Source organism: Podarcis liolepis, assembly GCF_965112155.1.
Source record: "Podarcis liolepis genome assembly, chromosome: 13".
Taxonomy (NCBI): Eukaryota; Metazoa; Chordata; class Lepidosauria; order Squamata; family Lacertidae; genus Podarcis; species Podarcis liolepis.
The window spans coordinates 33,622,664-33,647,138 of NC_139573.1; the positions used below are offsets into that span (position 1 = coordinate 33,622,664).

General features: G+C 45.6%; 1 protein-coding gene across 4 annotated transcripts in view; it reads right to left on the reverse strand.

Moving 5' to 3' along the window:
- SCRN2 (secernin 2) overlaps window positions 1-19,200 on the reverse strand; it is a 25,746-nt gene extending 6,546 nt beyond the window's left edge. Inside the window, exons 1-4 of one of the 4 annotated variants that reach the window (XM_083470004.1) lie at window positions 17,954-19,200; window positions 3,224-3,402; window positions 1,730-1,911; window positions 386-585 (exon numbers count right to left, since the gene is read on the reverse strand). In XM_083470004.1, coding sequence (XP_083326130.1) covers window positions 386-585; window positions 1,730-1,911; window positions 3,224-3,402; window positions 17,954-17,984 — 592 coding nt within the window. In that variant the 5' untranslated portion in view covers window positions 17,985-19,200. Of the gene's footprint in view, window positions 1-385; window positions 586-1,729; window positions 1,912-3,223; window positions 3,403-4,556; window positions 5,013-17,953 lie in introns of those variants that run through there. The other 3 variants (XM_083470003.1, XM_083470005.1, XM_083470006.1) reach the window with 3 other exon arrangements.
- Window positions 19,201-24,475: the final 5,275 nt, after the last annotated feature.

Consider the following 24,475-nt stretch of genomic DNA (forward strand, 5'->3'; position numbering starts at 1 on the left):
CTGCCTTCTGATGTCTTCTAAAAGTCAGGTAGTTGTTTATTTCCTTGACATCGGATGGGAGGGCGTTCCACAGAGCGGGTGCCACTACTGAGAAGGCCCTCTGCCTGGTTCCCTGTAACTTCACTTTTCTCACAGTGAGGGAACCGCCAGAAGGCCCTCGGAGCTGGACCTTCATGTCTGGGCTGAACAATGGGGGTGGAGACGCCCCTTCTAACCACATGGAGGGTTCCAAACTGAACTTTTCTCAGCGCAGAATCTGAACCAGGAATCTCAGCAAAGCAAGCAAACAAAAGCCCAGACCGTTCGCAAAAGAGCAACGCCAGATAGTTCTGTGTATCCGTTAAAATCCAAGGTGTCCTATCATCTCTTTCTGCAATGTGCTCACCTCGAATCCTCTGAGCCGCCCAAAACCGCCCGGCTGTTTCTACAACCCAGGCTTCAGTGCGATCCGCAAGGAGGAAGGTGTTGTGGTAAATGAAGGGGGTCGGCTCCTCCTTGCAACTGCCCCCTTGGCCGTAACGTTCCAGGAGGGCTGTTATAACCTGGACTGCTTCCTGGGCACTGCTGCTCCGCTCCAAACCGAGCCTGAAATACATTATTTAGCAATTACTGCCTCTGCAAACCTGGCTGTGAACTAATTTACTCAGGGATGGATGGCTCTCTAATCACTGTTGACTCCGTTTCCCATGAGTCCCAGCCAACATAGTCACTGGTCAGGGATGATGGGAGTTGTAGTCCAGCAACAGCTCAAAGGCCTCAGATTAACCATCTCTGCCCTAATTGATGCACAGAACTGATTACAGTATTCTTTAAAAAGCGATATATTTTCTCAATATAGATTTTTTTTTTTAAGAGGCTTTTAGGCGAACCAGGGATTTTTAAGTAAGATCATTTGCAAACCATGACTGATCACTATTAAAAAGTCAGACAGTGTTCAACCAGTCGGGAATTTTGCAGTAACTCAACAGGACTAAAAAGGCTTCAGAAATAAACAAGTTCCCAATATCTGCCGATACTGTGGGAGACATTGTGATTCTTATTTAGTCTGGGGGGAAAGAACACATGATAGCCACCTTCAAATATTTGATGGGCTGTCATATAGATGATGAAGCAATTTGTTTTCTGCAGTTCGACAAGACAGACCCTGAACCAATGGCTTAAATCGCAAGAAAAAGCTTTCTGATTAAACATTAGGGAGAACTTCCCGATGATTCTGGCTGTTTAATCGTGTAACAGACTGCCTTGGAATGTGGACTCTCCTTCGCTGGCGGTTTTCAAACCTACCAGGGATGCTGTTTTCCTGGATCAATGGAGGGCTGAAGGAGGTGAACCATAGAGTTCACAAGGCACTATGATGAGCAACTATAGTGCTGTAACTCTTCTTAGCTCACCAATTCCCAGAACAATTGTTGAGAGGGTGTTCACTGTCATTCCCATTATACAGATGCAAGAATTGAGGCCAGACCATCTTTGTCCAGATGCAATGACAGTATCTCAGCCTCCATGTGGGCCAGCAGCATGGGCGTAGCCAAGGGGAGGGGAGGGGGGCAGATGCCCCCCCTAAATCAATACAAATCAATACAAATCTGAAGTTCTGACCTAATGAAAGCTTGCCCCCTAACAAAAATCCTGGCTACGGCCATGGCCGGCCAGGCGATTACAGAGGAGCAGAGAATACAACTTGGGCACAAGCTGATGATTCACAGCCACCCAACGTGACGTCTCTTACCTGACCAGATCCATGCCCAGCAAGGCTTCCTCCTCTGCCACGGGCTCCTTGGTCCACACCCCTTCATTGCCAATGCAGACCCCGTGCTCGTTGGCCCCCATCTCGGCTCCCCAGAGCCAGGCTGGTCGGCTGAGAATGACCGCATGGGTCTTCTCAACCTGGTCCACTTCAATATATGTGCACTGGGAAGAAAGGCAGTCATTGAAACAAAAGTCTACGCTGGCGCTTTCATTATTTTTGTTGTCTTGCTCACAAAAAAGTGTGCTACGCTTCCCTTTTCGATGTGTTGTTTATCAAGCCATTCCTAATGCATCTTTGCATAGGGTAAAGTTATCCCCTCTCCATCAGCACCCTACTGAAATGAATCTGACACTAATGAAGCTGTGCTGATGTGAACAGGTTTGGGGAAAATAGCTTTTAAATGCGGGGGGGGGGGCACACATATTCAACTTCACTGTGCTCCAAGGTGCTAATCTGAACATTATTTGCCATCCTCTATACATACTCCAATTTCCCAACGTCTTTCTTAAAATGTTAGTACCCAAAATGGAACACAGGACTCCGGAACGGCAGGGCTGGCAGTGCATTAAGGACAGATTCTGCCTCCTCTTTCCTGATAGTGGCTCAATTCACACATAATGCCGAGTGTGCAGGCTACTCGAGGGAAGATCACGGCTGCTTTGCTCCTTCTCTGGTCCTGCTGTTTTGCAGTGAGCTAATCCATGCTTTGGCTTAGCACGCTGCCCAAACCTGAGCTTATGGTTTGTCTCCTGCACAGACCATGGGATGCAAACAAGAACAAGCCTTGGCTGCAGTTCATGGTTTGTCTGGAGCAAGACAAACCATGAGCCCAGGTTCAGACAGCATGTTGGCCAAACCATAGGCTAGCGCACAGCAAAGCAGTAGAAGCAAAGTCACCATGGACTCCATATGTTCATGCTAAACCAGCAGTTCTCAACAAGTATGGCAAGCCACACTGACGTGCCAAGAGATAACAACAAGTGTGGTGGGAAGATTCAAGGACACTCGAGCATTTAAACATTTCAGTGTAGTATAAAGCAATTGTTTTTATTTGGAGAATATGGATAAATTTTCAAAATAAGAACAAAAAGCACCAGGTCATACTGATGACAATTTTAGTTGTGATCTTTTCCTTTTCTAATTATCAATGAAATTTTGGTGTGGCATGAGCAAAATATTTATTGTGAAAGGGTGGCCCAGAGAAAAAAGTTTGAGGACCAGTGTGCTAAACCAGAGTTTGATAAAGCATAGTTTGGCTTAGCGCTACCTGCAAACCTGGTCACTGTTTGGAAAGTGTTCTGTTCATGGAGAATGTATACGCCAGTAATTGGGGGTGGTTTGTGTGCCCTGATTTAGGATGGACCGCAGCAATAGAAACGTTGGAGATGTGACTTCTCATTACTTTCTAGAACAGAGCCCTCTCCCACAAATGAAGCTCCATGCTCCCATACTGCCTGCTGGATTTTAGCTCACCTGGACCTTTGCCCCCTTGGCATGGCTTCTGGCTGGGAAATAGACTACCTCTTGGACTTCATCCCTCGGCCGGTCAGAATTCTTGCCAAATATGACCTCTCTGGCTGCAGAGGCCGGGGGAAGAGAGACGAAGCAGTCGCAGGAGGAGGGTCCACAGGGACAAGGGTCAGCCATTCTATCTACAGGCAAGACCACAAGACAACAGCTGGAGATTGTAGCTTCCACTCCTGCTAAGTTTTGTATGAGATTCTCTCTGCTTTCTGACCTGGCGGGAAAGTCTCTCCCACTTTATTTGAAGCTACTGTGCAATGCAGTGCTAAGCATGCCTACTCAAAACGAAGCCCTGTTAAATTCAGTGCGACCTACTCCCTAACAAGTGAGGTTAGGATTGTAGCTTTATCAGCTCAAGGTATGCAAAGATAGCCATCACAAACAGGGACAGCAAGCTCCTTTAAATGCTTATATGCCACTCCTACAAACACCTGTATGAAAAGAGGTGCTGGAAAAAGAGGTGCTGGAACTCACCACAAATGCCTCTACTGTTCTCTTATAATGGCAAGCCATCCACCTGAAATGCACTGGAACTCAGTTCCAGCGAGTTCCGGCTGAAAAAAGCCCTGGCTGCCCCTGCTTCCTAATGTTCTCCCTCCCCCAACCCCTTTAGAGGGCCCAAACTTTTCACAAGCCTTTTTTTTTTCTTTCAACATTTAAAGCCCAGCTCCCTCTCCAGTGTGTGCTATGCATGGCAGAGAACCTTGCACCCTGTAACCTTTTCATGGCATGCACAATAAGAGGGCATGTGCCACGGTGCAGTTTCTAATGTTTGATGTTTTATTATGCTTCTATCTATGTTGGAAGCCTCCCAGAGTGGCTGGGGCAACCCAGTCAGATGGGTGGGGTGCAAATAATAAAATTAATTATTATTATTATGCACCCACCGACTCACCCACGTCTATCCTAGCAGGCCTTGCCGGGTGGGGTCCCTGCTCAAGGATACTTTACAAAGATCGCCCTACCTCCCCCAACCCCTGCAGCAGCCAGGACTTGGCGGTGACTATTGCACTTTTTCCTAACTCTCGCAGGCCCTTCGCAATATATCCCTTTTGGAAACGGCTCATTCGCTCCTCCTCTTCCTCCAGCTACAATCGAGCCGATTCACCATGCTGGTCCGTTTACTATTTGCTATTACGCTTGCAGGTGTTCCCCCTTCTGCTTTGCTCGGGGCCTGCTGAGTTATATTCTAGCCCTTGATAAAATATTATATCCCTTGATAACATCCCTTTCTCGCGCGTGCACTCCCTCCCACCAGCCCCCAATCCCCCACGGCTCTTACAGGCTTCCGATGCAGGAGGCAGGAGCCCCGACTAGCCTTCCCCCACCGCGTCTTCCGGATCTGTCGCGCTCAGGGAGGAGACGAGTCCGCCGTCTGCAGCGAACCGGGGTCAAACTTTGCAAAGCTGAAGACGGCATCCGAGAACCGGCGGCGCTAGGGCCGGCTTATGTTTGGAGCTGCCTGGATGATTTATTAAGAAAACGTGTGTGGGGCTTGGGGGGGGGGTGTGTGATGCTGTCGTTGCCCCAGAAGGACACTAGAGGGCGCCCTTCGATCACGTACCGAGCCCAGGACGTGAAACGCAGGTTTCTCTTAAGAGTGGACAAAGCGAAGTACTGTAGTAAAAAAAAAAAAAGGTTACTCAAGTGTCTGCAGACGCAAACCTGGCCCAACTTAAGGTGTTTGGGGGCCCCGAGGTGGAAAGTCCAAATAGCTCGTTTGGAAAGTCCAAATACAGGAAGTCGGCCTTACTATCATTTTTATTTAATTTAAACATCCCCCCCCAAAATTCTTCGCTCGCAGAGATAAATAAAAACAACACCATCTTTTCCCTCAGGATTGCAGTCTAGAAGGTTAGGGCACGAAAGAAAAAAGGCCTTCTCACGAGGCAGGAAATTCTCCCAATGAACCCCCATTGTTGTTTTATTCAATGTGTCTACCACTCTTCATCGGAAGAGCCCAGGGCTGTTCACAACAGGAAAACACAAAATGAGAATGCAAAATACATAATAAAACAAAAACAAAAAACCAAAAGCACACACCCCCTCCCACAAAAACAGCTTGATTGTAATTTCATTTCAAGATCAAATCCATATTATTTTGATCCGTTGTCGCGGGGCCCCTAAAAGGCTACTGCCTACTCTGCCTATGTATTTGGTAATCCGGTGCTGAACCCATTGTGGTCTTGCACACCGAAGATGCCCAGCTTCAAGAAGGATAGGGCTCCTGGGCCTTTAATCGTTGTGTGCAAGAGGGAGTTTCAGCAGGTGTAGCTTGCCATCCCTGGAGCCAGGCCAGGAAGGCATCTGACAGCTGCTCATGAAAGCTACATCTGCTGAAACTCCCCTGCTGGGAGGCCCTCTTTTCCACAACTACTAAATATACAGGAGGCCGGCCTTACTATCATTTTATTTTATTTAAATATCCCCCCCCCCCCGAATTCTTCGCTTGCAGAGATAAATAAAAACAACACCATCTCTTCCCTCAGGCTTACAGTCTAGAAGGTTAGGGCACAAAAGACAAAAGGGATAGGGAGGGTAGAGGAAAACAAGCAAACAGAAACCACATCCTTTACGTTACAAGGTACATAATATGACCAGCTTGGATGAAAACAGGCAGCTCACAGTTGAGAAACAGGCCTTGGTGAGGCCCTGAGAAATTGCCTGGCAATCCAGCTTTCGTAGCTCTGACTATAATGCAGCCAGAAGTTGTTGACCTTGGAGGTCGGGGGTCTCAACCTTCTGGAAATTGGAGTCTGCCCGCTTCAGATACCATCAAGCCCACATAAGATGGTCTTTGATGGCTCTTCATCTCCAGGCTGTTGGTTCTAAATTCACTGGCAGACTTTGGTCTTTCAAATTGGCGCCTTGGGGAAGCTGCGTCTGCCAAATGTCTGTTTGAGTAGGGAGAAGGGACCTAGCCCAGCTGGTCAAGTGTTTACAGTTCCTTCTTGTCTTCTACTGCTTTCCTATCTTTAGCCTCTGCCCGCCCTCTTGTGCTTTCCCATTCATTTTGATGGGGCAGAATTTCCCAGCGGATTGTGTTCCTTGTCTGGCAAGCCCACACGCTTCATGGAGGGTTGGCACTACCATTAGGCAGAGGGAGGTGGCTGCCTCAGCCAGCAGAGGATGGGGTATGGTGGCATGAGTTTTTGTGTTTGCCACATGGCTTGTCTGCTGTCATGAAGTGTGCCAGCCCGTCGCCAGTGTTGGAGTTTGGTCAACTTCTGGAATGGAAGGGGGATGCCATCTTGAGACAAACAACTACCTGACATTCAGAAGACATCTTAAGGCAGCCCTGTTCAGGGAAGTTTTTAATGTGTGTTATCTTAGTGTATTTTTGGTTTTTGTGGAAGCCACCCAGAGTGGCTGGGGAAACCCAGCCAGATGGGCAGGGTACAAATAATAAATTATTATTATTATTATTATTGTTATGAGCATCAGACAGGAAAATATCTCGGTCCAAGCTCTGTCTCAGGCCCCTTCAGGTTTCTTGCTGTTTTTAGGTGGGATTCAATCACATACCAACAATTTTTTGGACCACAGAATTAAAGTTGCTGGCTCTTTGTGATAAGGAGAGTGATGAACTGGAAAGCGTGTGGGATCACAATTGCTTGACACCATGTCGTATACACAACACAAACAAATAAGACTGGACACTCAATTAATAGTCAGCACCATCTAAGCTCCCCACAAACTTTGTGCAAAATATCAGGATGAATGCTGAATAAACAGGTCATTTTAGTTCATGACATGCTTCTCTAAACTCTCGCTTGAGGCTTGCCTCTCCTTTCTAATCTGTCCTTGACCCTCCCAAATCTCCTCTGCTCCATCCCTAGGACTCTTCGACAGGGCAGCAACAAGACCTTTTGATGCTCAAGGTGCAAAATCCAAGGGTGCCTGCAGATGACCTGTTTATTCCATGTTTATCCTGATTTTCTTGCACAGAGCTTATGCAGTGGTTAGACTAGGTCCAGTCCTTATTCAGCATTTGTTCTGGTTTGTTTACAGGGCAGTTCTACAACAAAGTGTATTCATCCTGATTTGCCTTTGTGGTATTTATGCACTTTCCCATTCATTTTTAATTCATCCCAAAATATTCAGTGGATTTCCTTATAACTTTTCTAACCCGCCCCCTCCCCCAAGTCTGTGGCTGTTATTTAATGTTTTGTTATGTTTTTTCAAAGCATTACAAAGAACAACAACAGAAACATGCCGTCAGTAACAGCAACTCACAGAGAGAGCAATTTTATCAAGCAGTCTTACCAGCTTTCATACAAATGAGGATTACTGAGTATGCAATTCTCAAATTAATACTACCATTAAAATCATTTTATAAAAGTCACACTAAAAGACTAAAAAAGTCAGTGACATTCTGCAATTACTTTTTTTAAAAAGCAGAATGTTGGGGATGGGGTTATCTGAAAAATGGAGGTGTTTGGAAAGAATGGAAATGTAGCATTTTAAAATCAATTAAAAAAATTGCGTGAAGCACTGTTTCATTTAAGTACTACTGCATAAATATTTTAATTTTTTTAAAAAAATAGGCAAAAGGGGCAATTAAAAGACAGTTTTTAAAAATGTTATTGTCAAGAAAGGCAGTAGTGAGGTTGTGCCAAACTGTACATGCGTGGCAATAGGCCTACCGACTCAAAACATCTTTGCACACCTGAAAACTATGCCTTTTTTAAAAAGATGGAAGAGAAGAGCTACAGCAATCTACAACTGGGGAGACTGAACTACTCTTCTGTTCTTTAAAAAGAATATGGATTTAAGGTAAAGGTAAAGGGACCCCTGACCATTAGGTCCAGTCGTGGCCGACTCTGGGGTTGTGGCGCTCATCTCGCTTTATTGGCCGAGGGAGCCGGTATACAGCTAAGCCGCTTCTGGCAAACCAGAGCAACGCACGGAAACCCGTTTACCTTCCTGCCGGAGTGGTACCTATTTATCTCCTTGCACTTTGACGTGCTTTTGAACTGCTAGGTTGGCAGCTGCAGGGACCGAGCAACGGGAGCTCACCCCGTCGCGGGGATTCAAACCGCCGAACTTCTAATCGGCAAGTCCTAGGCTCTGTGGTTTAACCCACAGCGCCACCCACGTCCCTAATAATATGGATTTACTGCAGCCTTAAAGAAAAAAGTTGCAAGAAGCCCAGGTAAAACCTAGGAAGAAGATGATTTGACAGATGTCTTGTAAAAACCATTAAGAGTGCAAGTACTCAGGGATGATAACCAGGCCTTTGGTTCCAAGGCCTGCCTTGCTGCTGGGCATCTTAAGTCCCATGTTTATTCTTCACACACTCTCTGAGCACTGCTAGGTGGGTGCAAATGATTCTCCCATTTTGGGTACACACCCATTTCCCAATTGGCCTGTGACTGTGACATCCTCCTTTAGATCTGGCTCCAATTTTTGCACCCACTTAAATCAAGCCTGAGCAAGTTCTTTGGAGTAAGCGAAAGTGTCCACTTGATTTAAAAACAAACAATCAACAACAACAACAAAAAGAGAACAAGGGTGGAGAAAGTAAGATACAGATAACAAGATACACTCCCTTACAGAGTTGGAGTTGCTGGTCCGGTGGCCTCCTCCGATTTGTACCCCAGGCATTATTTATATGGATGTTACACCCTGTTGCGTCACCCATAGGTTTTCCTCCTCTGCAACCGGTTGGTTCAGGCTGGATCTCAATTCAGTCTGAGCTTTCTGAGCTATGCCCCAGAGACTCCACCTTCTCCTGCTCCAGGAGTTGGAACCTCACCCTTCAAGAAAGTTCTGCCCTTCATGTTGAATTCCAAAGTGATGTGTGATACTTTGGAAAGGCCTTTTTACATACCCTCCGACATTTCTCTGGTGACAATAGGGACGTCCTATTTCATAATGATCGTTTGCTATTTATACCCTACACATCTGACTGGGTTGCCCCAGTTACCCTGGGCAGCTTCCAACATAGATAAAAACATAATAAAACATTAAACTTTAAAAAACAACAACCCTTCCTTACACAGGATTGTCTTCAGACAGCTCAGGGGGGCAGATAACTCCATACCCTCCAACATTTCTCCAACGAAAATAGGGACATACGAAGGAAAAGTGGGACATACTGGGATCAAATCAGAAACCATGACAGGTTCTCTAAATCAGGGATGTCCCTGGAAAATAGGGACACTGCTTTTATCTCTCTATCCAGATCTTGTATTAAGATTAAGAGGGGTTTTCTTGGGAAAAGCGGTGGGGCAAAAAATAAACACCTCTTGGACCCGTGACCGTGGCAGCTGTAGTTTGTTAAATGGTACTGAGAGTTGTTAGGAGACTCCTAATTCTCCCACCCACCCCAGCCACAGAGTTATAATTTTCAGAGTTGCATAGGAAGAGGGATTGACTACAAACAGGTGTAGCTGAGTCTTCATTTGGCATCATTTAGCTGAAATTTGTGGGGAATCGAGCTTGTAGATTTTATTAAGGGCCACTCTACCTTTCACTCCATAATTTAAGCACTGTATGGATCAATTATTTTATTTTAAAAAGCGCACATTTTCAACGCAGTCAAGCTTTACGCACATTAAAGTTTGCGTCGTTTGTTCTGGAGGAGAACGATTTGATTTGGGAGTGGGTGTTTCGAAGAATTTTGGGTGGGGATGGGAGATCCTTTTCATTTCAATTTTAGAGTCTTTTTTTAAAAACACTCTCTCTCCCCCGCCCTGTACCCCTTTTCCCACCACGGAGGTGACAGAAAACCTGAGATGAAAAATGCAGGGCGACCGTAGCTTCTGGATCGGTCGGAAGTGCTTTGGTCCTGTCCGACCGGCTGTTCAAGGGAGTAACTCCCATCCCTCCCCGCTTATGTTTTGAAATAATAAGCTGAGGTGAGGTGGGGGGAGGGAGGGAGAAGAGAATATCTTCCATAAATATATTGGGTAATGGAGATTCTATCTCCAGGTGCTCTTCAAACAGTGCGTGTGACACATTGCTCGGAAAGGGACTGGGAGTGGATAATTCCCAAGGGAGGTTAGCAACAAGTCTCCCCATGTGGTAATGTTATGCCTGAAATGTAGTACAAAGCGGCTTTTAATGGGCAGATCCACACTAGACATTTAAAGGATATTCAGCACACATTTAAAGCCCATGACTTCCCCCAAAGGATCCTGGGACCTTAACAGACCCCCACCCCCCACCCCAAGTGCCGCTATTTTCCAGAGACAGTCCCGGATTTACAGAAGCTGTCCGTCCCAGTTTCTGATTTGACCCCAGAAGGTCCTGCTGTTCTACCCAGTGTTTATCCCATCCTTCTTCCAAGGAGTTCAGGCCAGGCTTAACTACCTCTTGCTTAACCCTCACCACAGCACTGAGAAGCACATTAGACAATGGCCTGAGATCACCCAGCAAAATGAGTGGGGATGTGAACTCAAAAGTCTCTCCAAAGCCTAATTCCACTACCAATTAACCCATAAGAGGCTGCTGCCTGACAAATAACCAGTTCAAAATATCATGAGGGGGAAAAAAGGAGAACTAGAAGTTGAAACAGCATGGACCAAATCACACAGTTTTCAAATTTAGGGTTGCATTCAACTAAGTAGGTAAAAAGGTAAAGGACGCCAGGACGGTTAAGCCCAGACAAAGGCGACTATGGGTTTGCGGCGCTCATCTTGCTTACAGGCCGAGGGAGCCGGCGTTTGTCCACAGACAGCCTTCCGGGTCATGTGGCCAGCAGAACTAAACGGCTTCTGGTGCAACAGGACACCGTGATGGAAACCAGAGCGCAAAGAAACGCCGTTTACCTTCCTGCCGCAGCAGTACCTATTTATCTACAGTGGTACCTCGGGTTACATACGCTTCAGGTTACAGACTCCACTAACCCAGAAATAGTGCTTCAGGTTAAGAACTTTGCTTCAGGATGAGAACAGAAATCGTGCTTTGGCAGCGCGGCGGCAGCAGGAGGCCCCATTAGCTAACATGGTGCTTCAGGTTAAGAACAGTTTCAGGTTAAGAACGGATCTCCGGAACGAATTAAGTACTTAACCTGAGGTACCACTGTACTTGCATTGGCATGCTTTTGAAGTGCTAGGTTGGCAGGAGCTGGGACACAGCAATGGGAGCTCACCCCATCACAGGGATCTGAACCGCCCACCTTCTGATCGGCAAGCCCAAGAGGCTTATAAGTAGACCCACTGAAATGAATGGAGCAACGTTAGTCACATTCATTGACTGCAGTGGGTCTATTCTGAGCAGGACCTTAGTTTGGTCTTCAAGGCAGTCACTGGGGTCTGGGATCAGAACTAGCAGCATCATGGGCCGCAGGAGGGGAGAGGGCTGTTGAGGTTGAGGAGGCCTGCTTGCGAGCTTCCCACAGAGGTCTGGCTGGCCCTTGTGAGAAAAAGGGTGCCAAACGAGACGATCCATCGCCCTGATCTACTGGTGAAGCCCAACAAGGCTGGCAGTTCTGAGCTATAGCCAAGAAATCCTTGCAAGCGTGATCAAGTTAATTTTTTTTGAGAAGATTGATTTTGGAAAATTGTTAAAATGCTATGTAATGAAATTCAACAGGGGGATTTGAGGAAGTCACTTAACAATGATCTTAAGATTGGTTTAATTACAATTAGGATGTATCTTTGTTTGTTTGTTTGTTTGTTTGTTTGTCTTAAAAATTTTGTGGAAACTTAATTAAAAAAAATGAAAAAGAAAGAAAATAAATCCTTGCAAGAGACAGGAACACCATTCAGGGTTATCTTTTCATTTTTGTTCTTTTTTTATGTATTTTGTGCTTTTATCTTGTATTTTTATGCTGTGAACCGCCCTGGGATCTACAAATGAAGAGTGGTATACAAAGAAGAAGAAGAAGAAGAAGAAGAAGAAGAAGAAGAAGAAGAAGAAGAAGAAGAAGAAGAAGAAGAAGAAGAAGAAGAAGAAGAATTTATAAGCACCCCCCACAAAAAAAGACAACCACACAAACATTTTAAAAAAAAACTTCTGTGAAGGAAGCAGGATTCCTAGGGCCGCCACCCCAACACCATTTCAAGATTAATAGAGGGTCAGGGTCAACCCCAGAACTTTTCTTGCTAGACCCCAAGCACCATCCACCATCAGTCTCCAGGGCCAGGGGGTGGGGGTCTGAGCTAGATTCAGTTTTCCCAGCGCTGATTCTCCTTCCAGCTATGAAAGAGTTTTCTTCTGTATCAATTAACTTTAAAAAAAAGTTTTTGATTCAGAGCATCCCATACATCAGAAGCTCTGCCTTGTCATGCGCTGCCACGGTGGTATGAAACCAGACCAGTTCCACATGGCTGAGCGATTCCCTCCCTCCTGTCAACATGGATGATAAATCACGTAAAAGGTGGCCACGGGAAAATGGCCGGGAGCTGTTCTGCCATGTCTGCTCTTGCAAAGGGATGCGAGGCAGCAGATCTTGGAGTGGCCCATAGCTCCCGAGATCCTCAAAGCAATAAGAAGGCAGGCAAACAAGCAGCCGAGTGACGCAGAAACAATCCTTCCATTTCCCCAGTGAATCCAGATGAGAATATTTCTTCTCATGTGCAGAATGCTCTCTGTTTACCCCACCCCACCCACTGAATAACAGCTCTGCTGGATCTGTCCAAAGGCCCATCTAGTCCAGCATCCTCTGTCCAAAGGATAGCTCAGTTGGTAGAGCATGAGACTCTTAATCTCACAGTTGTGGGTTCGAACCCCACGTTGGGCAAAATATTCCCGAATTGCAGGGGGTTGGACTAGATGACCCTCATGGTCCCTTCCGACTCTACAATTCTATGATGGTCAACCAGATGGCCGTGGGAAGCCCACAATGACAGCAATAAACAACAGCCGCCATTGTCTCCTAGTAACTGATATTCCAATGCATGGTGCCTCTAAAACCAGGAGATGGATATAATATTCTCTATGACAGCCTTCCCCGGCCTGATGCCTTCCTGACTACAACTCCCATCATCCTTTGACCATTGGCTAGGATGGCTGGGGCTCATGGGAGTTGGAGTCAAAGCACACCTGGAAGGCACCAGGTTGGAGGAGGCTGCTATAAATTTGACCAAACCCTACTTTAAAGCCGTATAAGCTAGAGGCCGCTATCGCCATTTGTGGCAGCACTTCCATAAATTAGTTATGCACTATATTAGGAGTAAACTGGTAATGGTCACTAGACACCTGAGACTTAGTGTCATGGGACATGCGTTAGGGCCGAAGAATCTGTGGCCCTTCCAATGTGCTTGGACTCCAGCTCCCAACAGCCCCAGCCAGCATGACAGATGATTGAGGGATGGTGGGAATTGTCACCCAACAATATCTGGGCGACAATCAGTTCCTGGCATATGTCTTCTGCATCCTTATTAGGGATGGGCGATCCTGTTTCTCGCCCCCCCCCCAAGTTTCTGATTTTTCCAATATTTTATTCACATCAATTTGCTTTTCTTTTTTATAAACAGTGGTGCCTCAGGTTAAGAACTTAATTCGTTCTGGAGGTCCGTTCTTAACCTGAAACTGTTCTTTAGCTAATGGGGCCTCCCACTGCCACCACACGATTTCTGTTCTCATCCTGAAGCAAAGTTCTTAACCCGAGGTACTATTTCTGGGTTAGTGGAGTCTGTAACCTGAAGCGTCTGTAACCTGAGGTACCACTGTATACAAAAAAGTAGACATGGGGGGGGGGGAACTGCCAGCATTTTAGCGCAAATTTCTCCTAAGGCACACATTTTTCTATGCACATTTCCCAAATATAATGTATTTTGTATGCTATTTTTATGAATATATGCATTTCCCTGCACACTTTATCCTATAGTGTACATTTTTGTACACACTGCTCAGCTGAAGAATAGCACAGCAAAATTTGTAGTAGTGCAAATACAAAGGATGGCTGTATTTCAGATTGTGTATTGTTTGTAAATTGAAAATTTGATAGATTTGTCTCCAAATCTGAACTAAATTTTATTCCTCCCCCCCCCCCCACTAATCCTGGCTTCCCTTTTTAATTCACCAAGCACTGCTTCCCTTCTCTCAAGTGCCTAATACCTTGTGGGTTGCCTTTTAATGCAGCGTGTTGTAAAAGCACTGTATGTCTTCATTGTGGTTTCTTTAACAACGTTATTAGCAAATTAGGATAAAAATCAAGCAAGGTTTTGTAAGAACCAAAGTTTCCAAGCAGAGCTCCTTGCATGTACTCTACTCTTGTGCAAGTAAATTAACTTATGTTTGTTAATAATGTCAGCAAGCAGCAATGGTTTCAGCAGTTTACAACGCATGCACTGGGTTTCAAGGTTTCTACACCTTTTTGGTTTTATATGTTATATTTTAAAGGTAAAGGTAAAGGGACCCCCGACCATTAGGTCCAGTCATGGCCGACTCTGAGGTTGCAGCGCTCATCTCACTTTATTGGCCGAGGGAGCCGGCGTACAGCTTCCGGGTCATGAGGCCAGCATGACTAAGCCGCTTCTGGTGAACCAGAGCAGCGCACGGAAACACTGTTTACCTTCCCGTATTTATCTACTTGAACTTTGATGTGCATTTGAACTGCTACGTTGGCAGGAGCAGGGACCGAGCAACGGGAGCTCACCCCATTATGGGGATTCGAACCACTGACCTTCTGATCGGCAAGCCCTAGGCCCTGGTTTAAGCCACAGCGCCACCTGTGTCCCTATGTTATATTTTAGAGATATATTACTTTGGAGATGGTTTCAGGGTAGCAATAAGTGGTGATGGTTTTAGGTATCAAAGCTTTAGGGACTTGGTGAGCTGTTATCCATCGTTGTTTGAGCCCTGTGATTTCCATCTAAAGGACTGATAAAAAGGCAGGTGTGTTAGGTACTCTTTTCCACAGAGTAACCCTAGACAGACCATTCACACTGGGTATTAGGAAAGTAACACTACCAATTCTGAGGGCGTGATATTGAGCTTAGCTTGCTTGCCTCCCAGTACCTCTTTTTAGGCATGAAACATTTGCCTTGGAAAAGGCTAAACTCACCGCTGCCTGTTCCCCCTTTGCCCACATACTCTCAGTTTGCTGCCCTTCTGCTGAAGCAGACAGACAGAAGTAGGGTAGAAAACACACTCTTTTATTAGGGTACAAAATGCAGAACCCCACAAGTCTTCACCCCAATTTACTTCACAGCTAGACAAATCCTAGTGCATATTCCCCAGTGTGTAAGAAACCGTACTGGAAGAGGAATGAAGGGAATGGGAGCAGGGTGCTGAAGGAGAAGAGAGAAATCAAACAGAAGGGCAGATCATGTGTTGCATTTTACCATTACCAGGAACAATAGTACAGTGGTGCCCCGCAAGACGAATGCCTCGCAAGACGGAAAACCCGCTAGACGAAAGGGTTTTCCGTTTTTCGATGCGCTTCGCAGGACGAATTTCCCTATGGGCTTGCTTCGCAAGACGAAAACATCTTGCGAGTCTTGCGATTTTTTTCGCTCCCCCCCCCTTTTTCTAAGCCGCTAAGCCGCTAATAGCCTTTTAGCCACTAAGCCGCTAAGCCTTTAATAGCTGCTAAACCGCTAAACCGCTAATAGCGCTAATCCGCTAAGCAACTAATAGGGTTGCTTCGCAAGACGAAAAAACCGCTAGACGAAGAGACTCGTGGAACGGATTATTTTCGTCTTGCGAGGCACCACTGTACACCCAGGTGAAAGTAAGCCAGCATTTCACATCTTTCAATCCCAGCATCAGGCAACCATCCATACTGAAATCAGTCATTTTTCATTATTATTATTATTATTATTATTATTATTATTATTATTAAGGCTGCAGAACTTTACTTTTGCTGCACCAGATAACAAACCAACGAACTCTATCAAGACAGAGAGGTCCTGGCTTCCTGTAGTTATTTGGGGGTAATTCTGTATAATACTGTATGTCGCAGTATTCATAGCAAAACACACATGCACACACACAGTAAGGATATTGCAAGTCCAAAGTTTTAAAAATGGGGTATTTGAGTTTCAAGGCTGCAATTCTAGGCACCTACCCAAAAATAAGCCTCACTGAGCATAGTGGGACTTACTGTGTGTCACTGTGCGCGCACACGCACGCACGCACACACACACACAGACACACAGGTGCCTGCCAGGAATGCCTTTTCTGCTTTTAGCTTTCCAAAAGCAAGCACGTTACCCCATTGCGCACAAGGCAAGTTAGCAAGCCCCCTTCTCTCTCTGGTTCCTAAATTTCTGATTTCTCCCCCAATTAGCTGCATGCTTGCCATGGTAGATTACCTCTTGGGAAATTATCTGTATTTTCCAAGTGTCTAGTTGAAAGAGCCAATAACCACTTTTTGGTGATTTGAACTTGTGGCCGAAACCTGAAAAAGATACGTTTTTTGAAACTCAGATATAACATTTGGTTTCCCAAATAGCAAAAATATTATAAGGACAAGCTTTGCTAGTTTTCCCTTCATGGAAAATACAGATATGCTGATGATTTGGGGGTGTGAGTGTGAGTGATTTGTTAAGCAACACTAGTAATGTATTCCAATATTTGCGTAGGACGGGGCCAAAATTTCCATTCCAATGCTCATATTTTGAATTTGCTGCATACAGAAACTTCCATCACCCAAACAGGAACCTGCATTTAGAAATATATGCGAAGTATTGAACTGGTATGAAACTCCATTTAAATTCTACATGTATTTGCTACTGAGAGGAGGAAGAAGTCATATTGTTGCCTGAGACAAAGCCATCACAACCCAGCATTCTGTACCCATTAATGAATAGGAGGCACAATCTACCAGAAAGTTCTCCTGCACAAACCTAATTTAAATGAATGAGATACGCCACTAAAGGTCAGTTCTAACTGTATTTTCTCTCTGCTAGGCTTAATGGCACCCAGAATCTACCAACTGCGCTAGCTTCATGACAGGAACACCTCTCACTCTGGTTTTCAGCTCCCTTGCTCTAAGACGCAAAACTACAACACACTCCCACCCAGACTGCATCAGTATATATATATATATTTGCCCTGTTTAAATTAATACTCTATCAGCCTACATAATGTGAAAATAATTAAGGTTGTTAAGCTAAGGATGGATTAATGTGGGGAGGGGGGAGATGTCCACTGCCCCTCTACTCTTCACCTGAGTTACAAGCTACAGAGATGTTTGGTAGGGTCTAGGTGTCTAAAAAGGCCTTTAAAAGTATGGAATATTTCATGGATGGTCTCCAGCACTCCAAACTTATTCCTAAAAACACAATGTATTTCACTTCCAACTTTTCCTCTTGGTCTTTAAGCAGCACATCCCACCCCACTCCCTGAGGAGCAGCTACAAACCCCTAGAAAGTCCCATTTTTTAAAGTACTCCCCACCATGAATTCCAAGTCCATTATTAAACTCACAGAAACCAGCCAAAAGGCTCCTGATTTACTGGGGATATCCCATTAACGAGCAAAGAAGCAGTTCTATGCAGTTCTAACATGCATCCAAACACACATTTGCCAAGGGAGATTTATTAATATTACATTTTTCTGCTGCACTCCTCTTCCTGGTTCAGTCAAGTCAAGACATACAAGAGGCCTGGGACAGGTGAGGGAGGATTTGGTGGTTGCTATAGCAACCGTCCCAGAGCTGTACATCCTGAGATTTTACAGCTTTTGATATATTTTTTTAAAGGCAATCGCTAGCCCTCATTAAAAAGACATCCTCTAATTATGACTTAATGGCACAGCTTGATTACCTGCTGTTACATACCTCTCTCTCCTCTGCCTCCCCACAAACACATGCCTCCTGCCTCCTGCCTCCTGGCCAAGTCAAGAAAGAAACAAAAGCTGGGTTGGAACAGGTCAGGGAGGGGATCGTTGTTACCAAAGCAACGGCTGTAGTTCTGCTAACCCGGAGGCTTTTAGGCCATGTACACACCATTTAGTTAAAGCACACAACTCTCCACCCCAAAGAATCCTGGGAACTGTAGCTTATCCCTCAAAAAGCTGCAACGCCTCCCCCCCCCAGCACCCTTAGCAAACTGCATTTCCCAATGTTCTTTGCGGGGTGAGGCAGGGCGCAGTCATGCATTTTCAATATTCGGTGTGTGCCCAGCCTTTATTTTCATTTGGAACAACAACTAACCCTCAATAATATTTCCAGACGTAAAAACAGAATATTCTGGTTTTGTCATAATAGTGCCATAGCCTTTTTTTCTGCATCCCTATAGCTGCTCTACTTTAGCACACTTGGGGGTGGGGAGAAGAGAACGAGGTCCTACAAAACAGTTTGCTCCACTACTGATCCCATAACGTAGCAGGTCATATGGGTGCTTCTAAGCTGACCAGCCCTCTAGTAACTTGCCCATTCGACTCAGAGTGTGGCAAAAGGCATTAGACCAAATTTGGGGCATTCTGGTCCACCTAAGGCAGGGGTCTGCAAACTTTTTCAGCAGGCAGCCGGTCCACTGTCCCTCAGACCTTGGGGTGGGCCGGACTATAATTTGTAAGAAATATATGAACGAATTCCTATGCCCCACAAATAACTCAGAGGTGTATTTTAAATAAAAGGGCACATTCTACTCATGTAAAAACATGCTGATTCCCAGACTGTACGCGGGCCAGATTGAGAAGGCGATTGGGCCGGATCTGGCCCCTGGGCCTTAGTTTGCCTACCCATGACCTAGCGCTCTCATCCAGACTTCCTTTTGTGCTGTGTTTGTTTGTTTCTTGTCCCTGTATTTCCCCCGTTGATAAATAATTGCTACACACAACTCAAACCAATCAACTCTAATATGTACCGTATATAGCCCCACTTCACAGTCTAGGTGAAGGGAGATTTCAGGATTTTTTCTAACAAAGCCCTTCATTCTCTTCAGTCAATAAAGGGGTTTTCAGATCTCCCCCAGCATCTTCCTTTTGCCCCCACCCCCAGCTACAATTTCTCACAGAGTCATGGTGGAAGGGGAGAGTGATGGGTGCTGTGGCTACCTACAAAACCAGTTACTCAATAGCCTTTGGAAATGAGCCATTCTACATGTTGCCTTTTGGGATCATAAAGGTAAGAAGCCACCAAGGAGTCTCAAGTTGTCTTGGAAACTTCTAACTGATGGGCAAAATTGAGACAGATAGCTCAATTATTGTAAGCAAAATGATTCCAGTACAACTGTTATTTATTTTGGTGGGAATGACTTCCTAGCAGGGATTGCCGTCTGAATTTGTTAATCTTTCTGTTTTCCCCAACTTTTTAAAATTGAAACAAGTTTCCAGTCCTCATGGCTGTGAAGAAAAATGTGAAAACTTCATGGGAATGAAGGAAATTGACCAGCAAAAAAGCAGAGTGAGATTTATTGCTTTCTTTTGCAGATCTTTAGTACCTCTCCTGGCAGGGGGTTCGGGAAAAGGGTACTAGGCCGGCTCCTGAAAAATCTTTTATTGTAGAATTTCCAGACCTCTGCTCTTCCCACAAACTGTGGGAAATGACATGAGAGGGTAAGCTTCCCAGAGTCACAAGATTTATAGATGGCTTGGCTGATTTTTGTTTGTTTGTCAAATGGAAAAAGCAAAGGAAACAGAACTTTGTAAATTTTAAAGTGTCAGGCTTCGAGTCTCTCAGTCCAGCAAGCAAAAGCAGCTGGCGGCTTCTTTGTCTCTCTTCTCACTGGCCAAATCCAGAATAAAAAAGCAGGTGGTGGTGAAAGACAGAAAACCCTAATATGGGTGATGGGTTGGCCGGTGTGGAGTTCTTCTTGGGGGGTAGAAAGGGCTTGACTTGTGCCAAGGCTGAGCCCTGGAATCTACTTTCAGCACCAGGGCCCAAAATGAGGAATGCCAGTTATAAGAGAAATGCCTCTGAGCATGCACAAAGTGCTTTTCCTTTCACCACCAAGTAACCACATACTGACCTCACACATTTAGGATTAAGAAACAGGATTTGTGAGGCAGACAGGATGCATTTGCCTTTTAAAAAAACAACAAAGTCCTAGCATAAGGAACTGAAGGATGTGAGGAAATTTAACCCAGCTGTCTGTTTGTGTCCAATAAAGCCAGGGAGGGCACCTCGAATGCCCTTGGTTGTAACCACATACTATGCCAAGGCAATAGCAGCAGCTCAGTAATCTGGGCTAGAAGCAGGGGCGGATCTGCTATGAAACTATTTAAGCTTACACTTCAGGGTCCCTAAACCTGGAGGGACTCCAGAAGCGACTGAGGGTCTCGAGCAGTCAGCAAAAGTCAGCAAAAGTTGGCAACAGGACCACCAGTACCTCCAGCTATGAACAGAAACCTGAGTTTTGAGGTTTCAAGACTCCAGGCTGAGATCTATAACCCTTTCACCCTGCTTGTTTCATATTTACTTCCCTCCCTAAAAATCCCTTCCTTTTAATTTCATTACACATCAGCTAGCGGGGAAATCCAGTTCTTGTTATTATTTGCTCAAGGGCTTCACCGATCTCGGGCTAGGGTGGGGTAGGAAAGTAATTGCAATAATCCTTAATACAAAACACAAGCCGTTTCATTTTTAAAATAGGGTTTTCGGATGGGGGAGGGTGGAGACAGCAAGAAAAGAACCTGCTTCCTCGGCCACCAAACACTCGGCTCCATACATTCAGATCTGCTTCCTCCACCAGAGGAGAGACAGCTGGGAAAGTTCAATAGGTAGGGAATGAGACGCTTAATCTCAGGGTTGTGAGTTTGAGCCCCATGTTGGGCAAAAGATTCCTGCATTGCAGGGGAATAGACTAGGTTGTGTTCCCTTCCAGCTCTGATTAACACCCTAAAAATACTGGGGAGAAATTGAGAGGGGATTTTCCTGACAAGCGATGACAGTTCTGTATTTTTTTTAAAATGTTAAGATTTCACTTAAAATCACAGGCAACAGCAGCCGGAATGCACAACACAGGCTCGCGAGAGAAGTGTAAATCCAATCAAATCGAAATGTATAAGGCCCGGGTAGCAAAGGAGACAGGTGTACAACACACCCTCTTCTCTGCCCCACACAATTGGGCCATCTCTTTGGAATCCTGGCTCGGCCTGCTTCTCTGGCTTCTGGGAACTGCTCCCGCCTCCCCCTGCCTGAGCTTTCCCCCGAGGCGAAGAGAGTGGCGGGCGAGAGAGAGAGAGAGAAGTGGGTGTGGGAAAGCAGCAGGTGTCTTCGGCATTTGGCAATCGCTCAATGGACAGCGTGTTGCACGAAACGCACACGGCAGATCCAGCCACGAGCCAGCTGCTTTGTGGGATCTCCTCCTTCGCGCCCAGGAGGGAAATGTCGGCCTACTAATTTGGGGCTGGCTAAGTTGCCTTCTCCTGCTCGGGTACGCCGACGCCACCCGCGTTCACATTTAATCCTCAGCTTTTCCAGAAGGTTTGGGCTACCGAGCTTATCCACGTCGCTAAGTTTGTCGAGATTTACTTGCACACACACACGTACCTCGTCTTGGACAATTTGGGTCATGGCTGTTTTCTGGGCCCGAGGCTATTTTGACACCGCACTTTTAGCCTTGTGCCATTCTCCTACAGCGAAAGCAGTTCCTCAGCAAAGGTCACAAGAAATAGGAAAAGGAGAGAAAGGGAGTCTGCACATGGGGACTGGCTACAGTTGTTAGCCAGCGGTGACTCTGGGTGCTGCTGTTTCCATGTGGATTGCGAGTGTCCAGTGCACTAGTTCAGTTTCGAAGGCATGCTGAAAACCCATGGGCAGGAGAGTGACTGCATGAGCATCGCCAAAAAAACAAAAAAGAGGACAAGAAAGGGTGCAGATTTGCATAAAAATGACTCATGCTCCTTTATATGTAAACACACAAATTTAGAAATGACAACTATAACTTACCGTATTTTTCGCTCCATAAGACGCACCTAGTTTTTAGAGGGGGAATGCAAGGGGGGAAAATTCTTTAAAGGGAGCGTTGAGCAGAGCCTGTATGCATCCCAGGCTCTGCTCAGCACTCCCTTTCACGAGCTGCGTGGAGCGTGTGTGCGGCGCTTGCAGGCTTTTCCCCAAGGAAGGAGAAGGGCAGCCCATCACTAAGGGGTTGCCCTTCTCCCTCCTCGGGGAAAAGCCCCCAAGAGCCACACACATGCTCCACACGGCTCTTTAAAGGGAGTGCGGCTTTTGCTGGCTTTTGTGAGAGGTGGGGGAAAGGACAGAGCGCAAGTTCTCGCAGTTCTGGCTTCTGGGATAGCTGCGCAGCCTGCATTTGCTCCATAAGACGCACACAGATTTTACTTTTTGGAGGGAAAAGGTGCATCTTATAGAGTGAAAAATACGGTGAATAGAAATACAATACTTCTCACCATAGTGGGGGATCCTGTGATTACATGCCATGTGTGCGTGCCTGGAAGGGACCACAAGGATAATCTAGTCCCACACCCTGCAGCGTGGGACTATTTTGCCCAACATGGGGCTCGAACCCACAACCCTGAGATTAAGAGTCTCATGCTCTACTGACTGAGCTATTCCTCTTTTCTTAGGGTTCTTTATCTTTAAACTGTACTTGGAATGGACAGCCCTTCAAGGAGAGGACTTTCCCCTATAAAACAGGGCATTCGGCCACCCTCACGGGCAGGAAAGCACCAAGAACTGGACTTAATAATATCTGGGTAAATTGTCCTGGAAATCATGCTGCGAACTCCAGTCATGGCTCAGCTCACCAGGGCTTAGCTTTCTTAAAATGCCTCAGAATGTAAAATGTGATAGGAAAGATAACAACACTCGTAGTGTTCCCCCCCCCCTCGCCCTCTCACCATGACTAAGCATAAGCTGCCTACAAACATTTTTATCACCACTGAGTTACCACAGTCTGGTTACCAGCATTTAGAACAGGGAGCAGCAGGGACTGTAAAGTCTTCAAACTTGTTTTCAGCCAACTCACTGATTCTCAAATCATGCATTCTTCTATGCTAGCTGAGGGATGCCTCTGAACATGAGCCTTTCCCTCACTAGACAACCTCCGCAAATATACATGATCTGAGGGAAGGATTTCCAGGTGAAAGCATGATAGGTTCCAGATAGATTTTAACCCCTAGTTGTTCACCCTATTTTTAGAATGAAAATAAAGCTTTGAATAAGTACAGAAACACTGTACTTAACTACAGCCCAGCCCCTGCACCCAGCATCCTGAATTTGGGGATCTGTTGCCACCTCTGAGTTTCCCAAACTTGAGACACCAGCAATTTTTTTACTACAGTTCCCATTATCCCTGACCACTGGGCCTGCTAGCTAGGGATGACAGGAGTTGCAGTCCAAAAGCAGCTGAAGACCCAAGTTTGGGAAACCCAGGCCTAACAAATGAGAAGAATAAGGGTTTTCAGAAGAAGAACCCAACGCCAAAAATAAAAATAAAAAAATCAGGATCCATAGCCTACTCCATACCATGCCCAGATTTAGTTTAAAACTGAAGCCAATCCAAGCCTGTAAAAAGACATAATCACTGGAAGGGCCTTTGTTGCTCTGCTAGGGGGCAGGGAGAGCACATTAAGAGAGCAGAGCCATTAGTTATTCCCTTCCCCTCGGTGTTTGTGTGTGTGTGTGTAAAAAGGATTCTTCCTTCGGGCAGAGTTATGTTTTTAACAAGCGTTTCCCAAGCAATTGTTGTTATATATTCTTTTCCTCTCTCCTTTTCTGGCCTGGACATGTCTGGACACCTTCTTGCTGTGAGGCTGCACGAGATCCCACACAATTTCTCTCTCTCCAAACATCCTCCCTCATGCCATTCTAGAGCAATGTTCATGCTGCATGCTGGGGAAAGGGCAGGTGGAGCCAAGGATATTGCCACAAGACAAAAAGAGCAAGGGAGAAACCCCTACTGGGCAGGAGGCAACATGGTTGAACTTTCCAGGTGGGGTCATTAATGAGGAGGAAAAATGCTAAGATTGTGGGGTGTGGGAAGAGGCTTTGAAGAGCTAGAACAAATTGGGGATTGGGTAGGAAAGAGTCTCCAGTCCATTCTCCTAAATCTGATTGGCCTGCAAAACTTCAAGTCTGAATTCTGCTATTTGGAATATAGTTAGCAGAATACTATATTGAGATGCTTTTGGACTTGGGGACGGGGCATACAAAGGGTTGTAGCCAGATACGTTGTACTCAAAGTAGACACATTGACATTAAACTGATTGACTTCAATGGGTCTACTCTATGACTAAGATTAGACACAACCAAAAGACTGAATTTTGGCAATGCGATAGTTTACAAATATATATCAAGAAAAATCTATACGGAGCTGTGTGTGTGTGTGTGTGTGTGTGTGTGTGTGTGTGTGTGTGTGTGTGTTTTAAAGACCACCCTTTCAAAACTGGG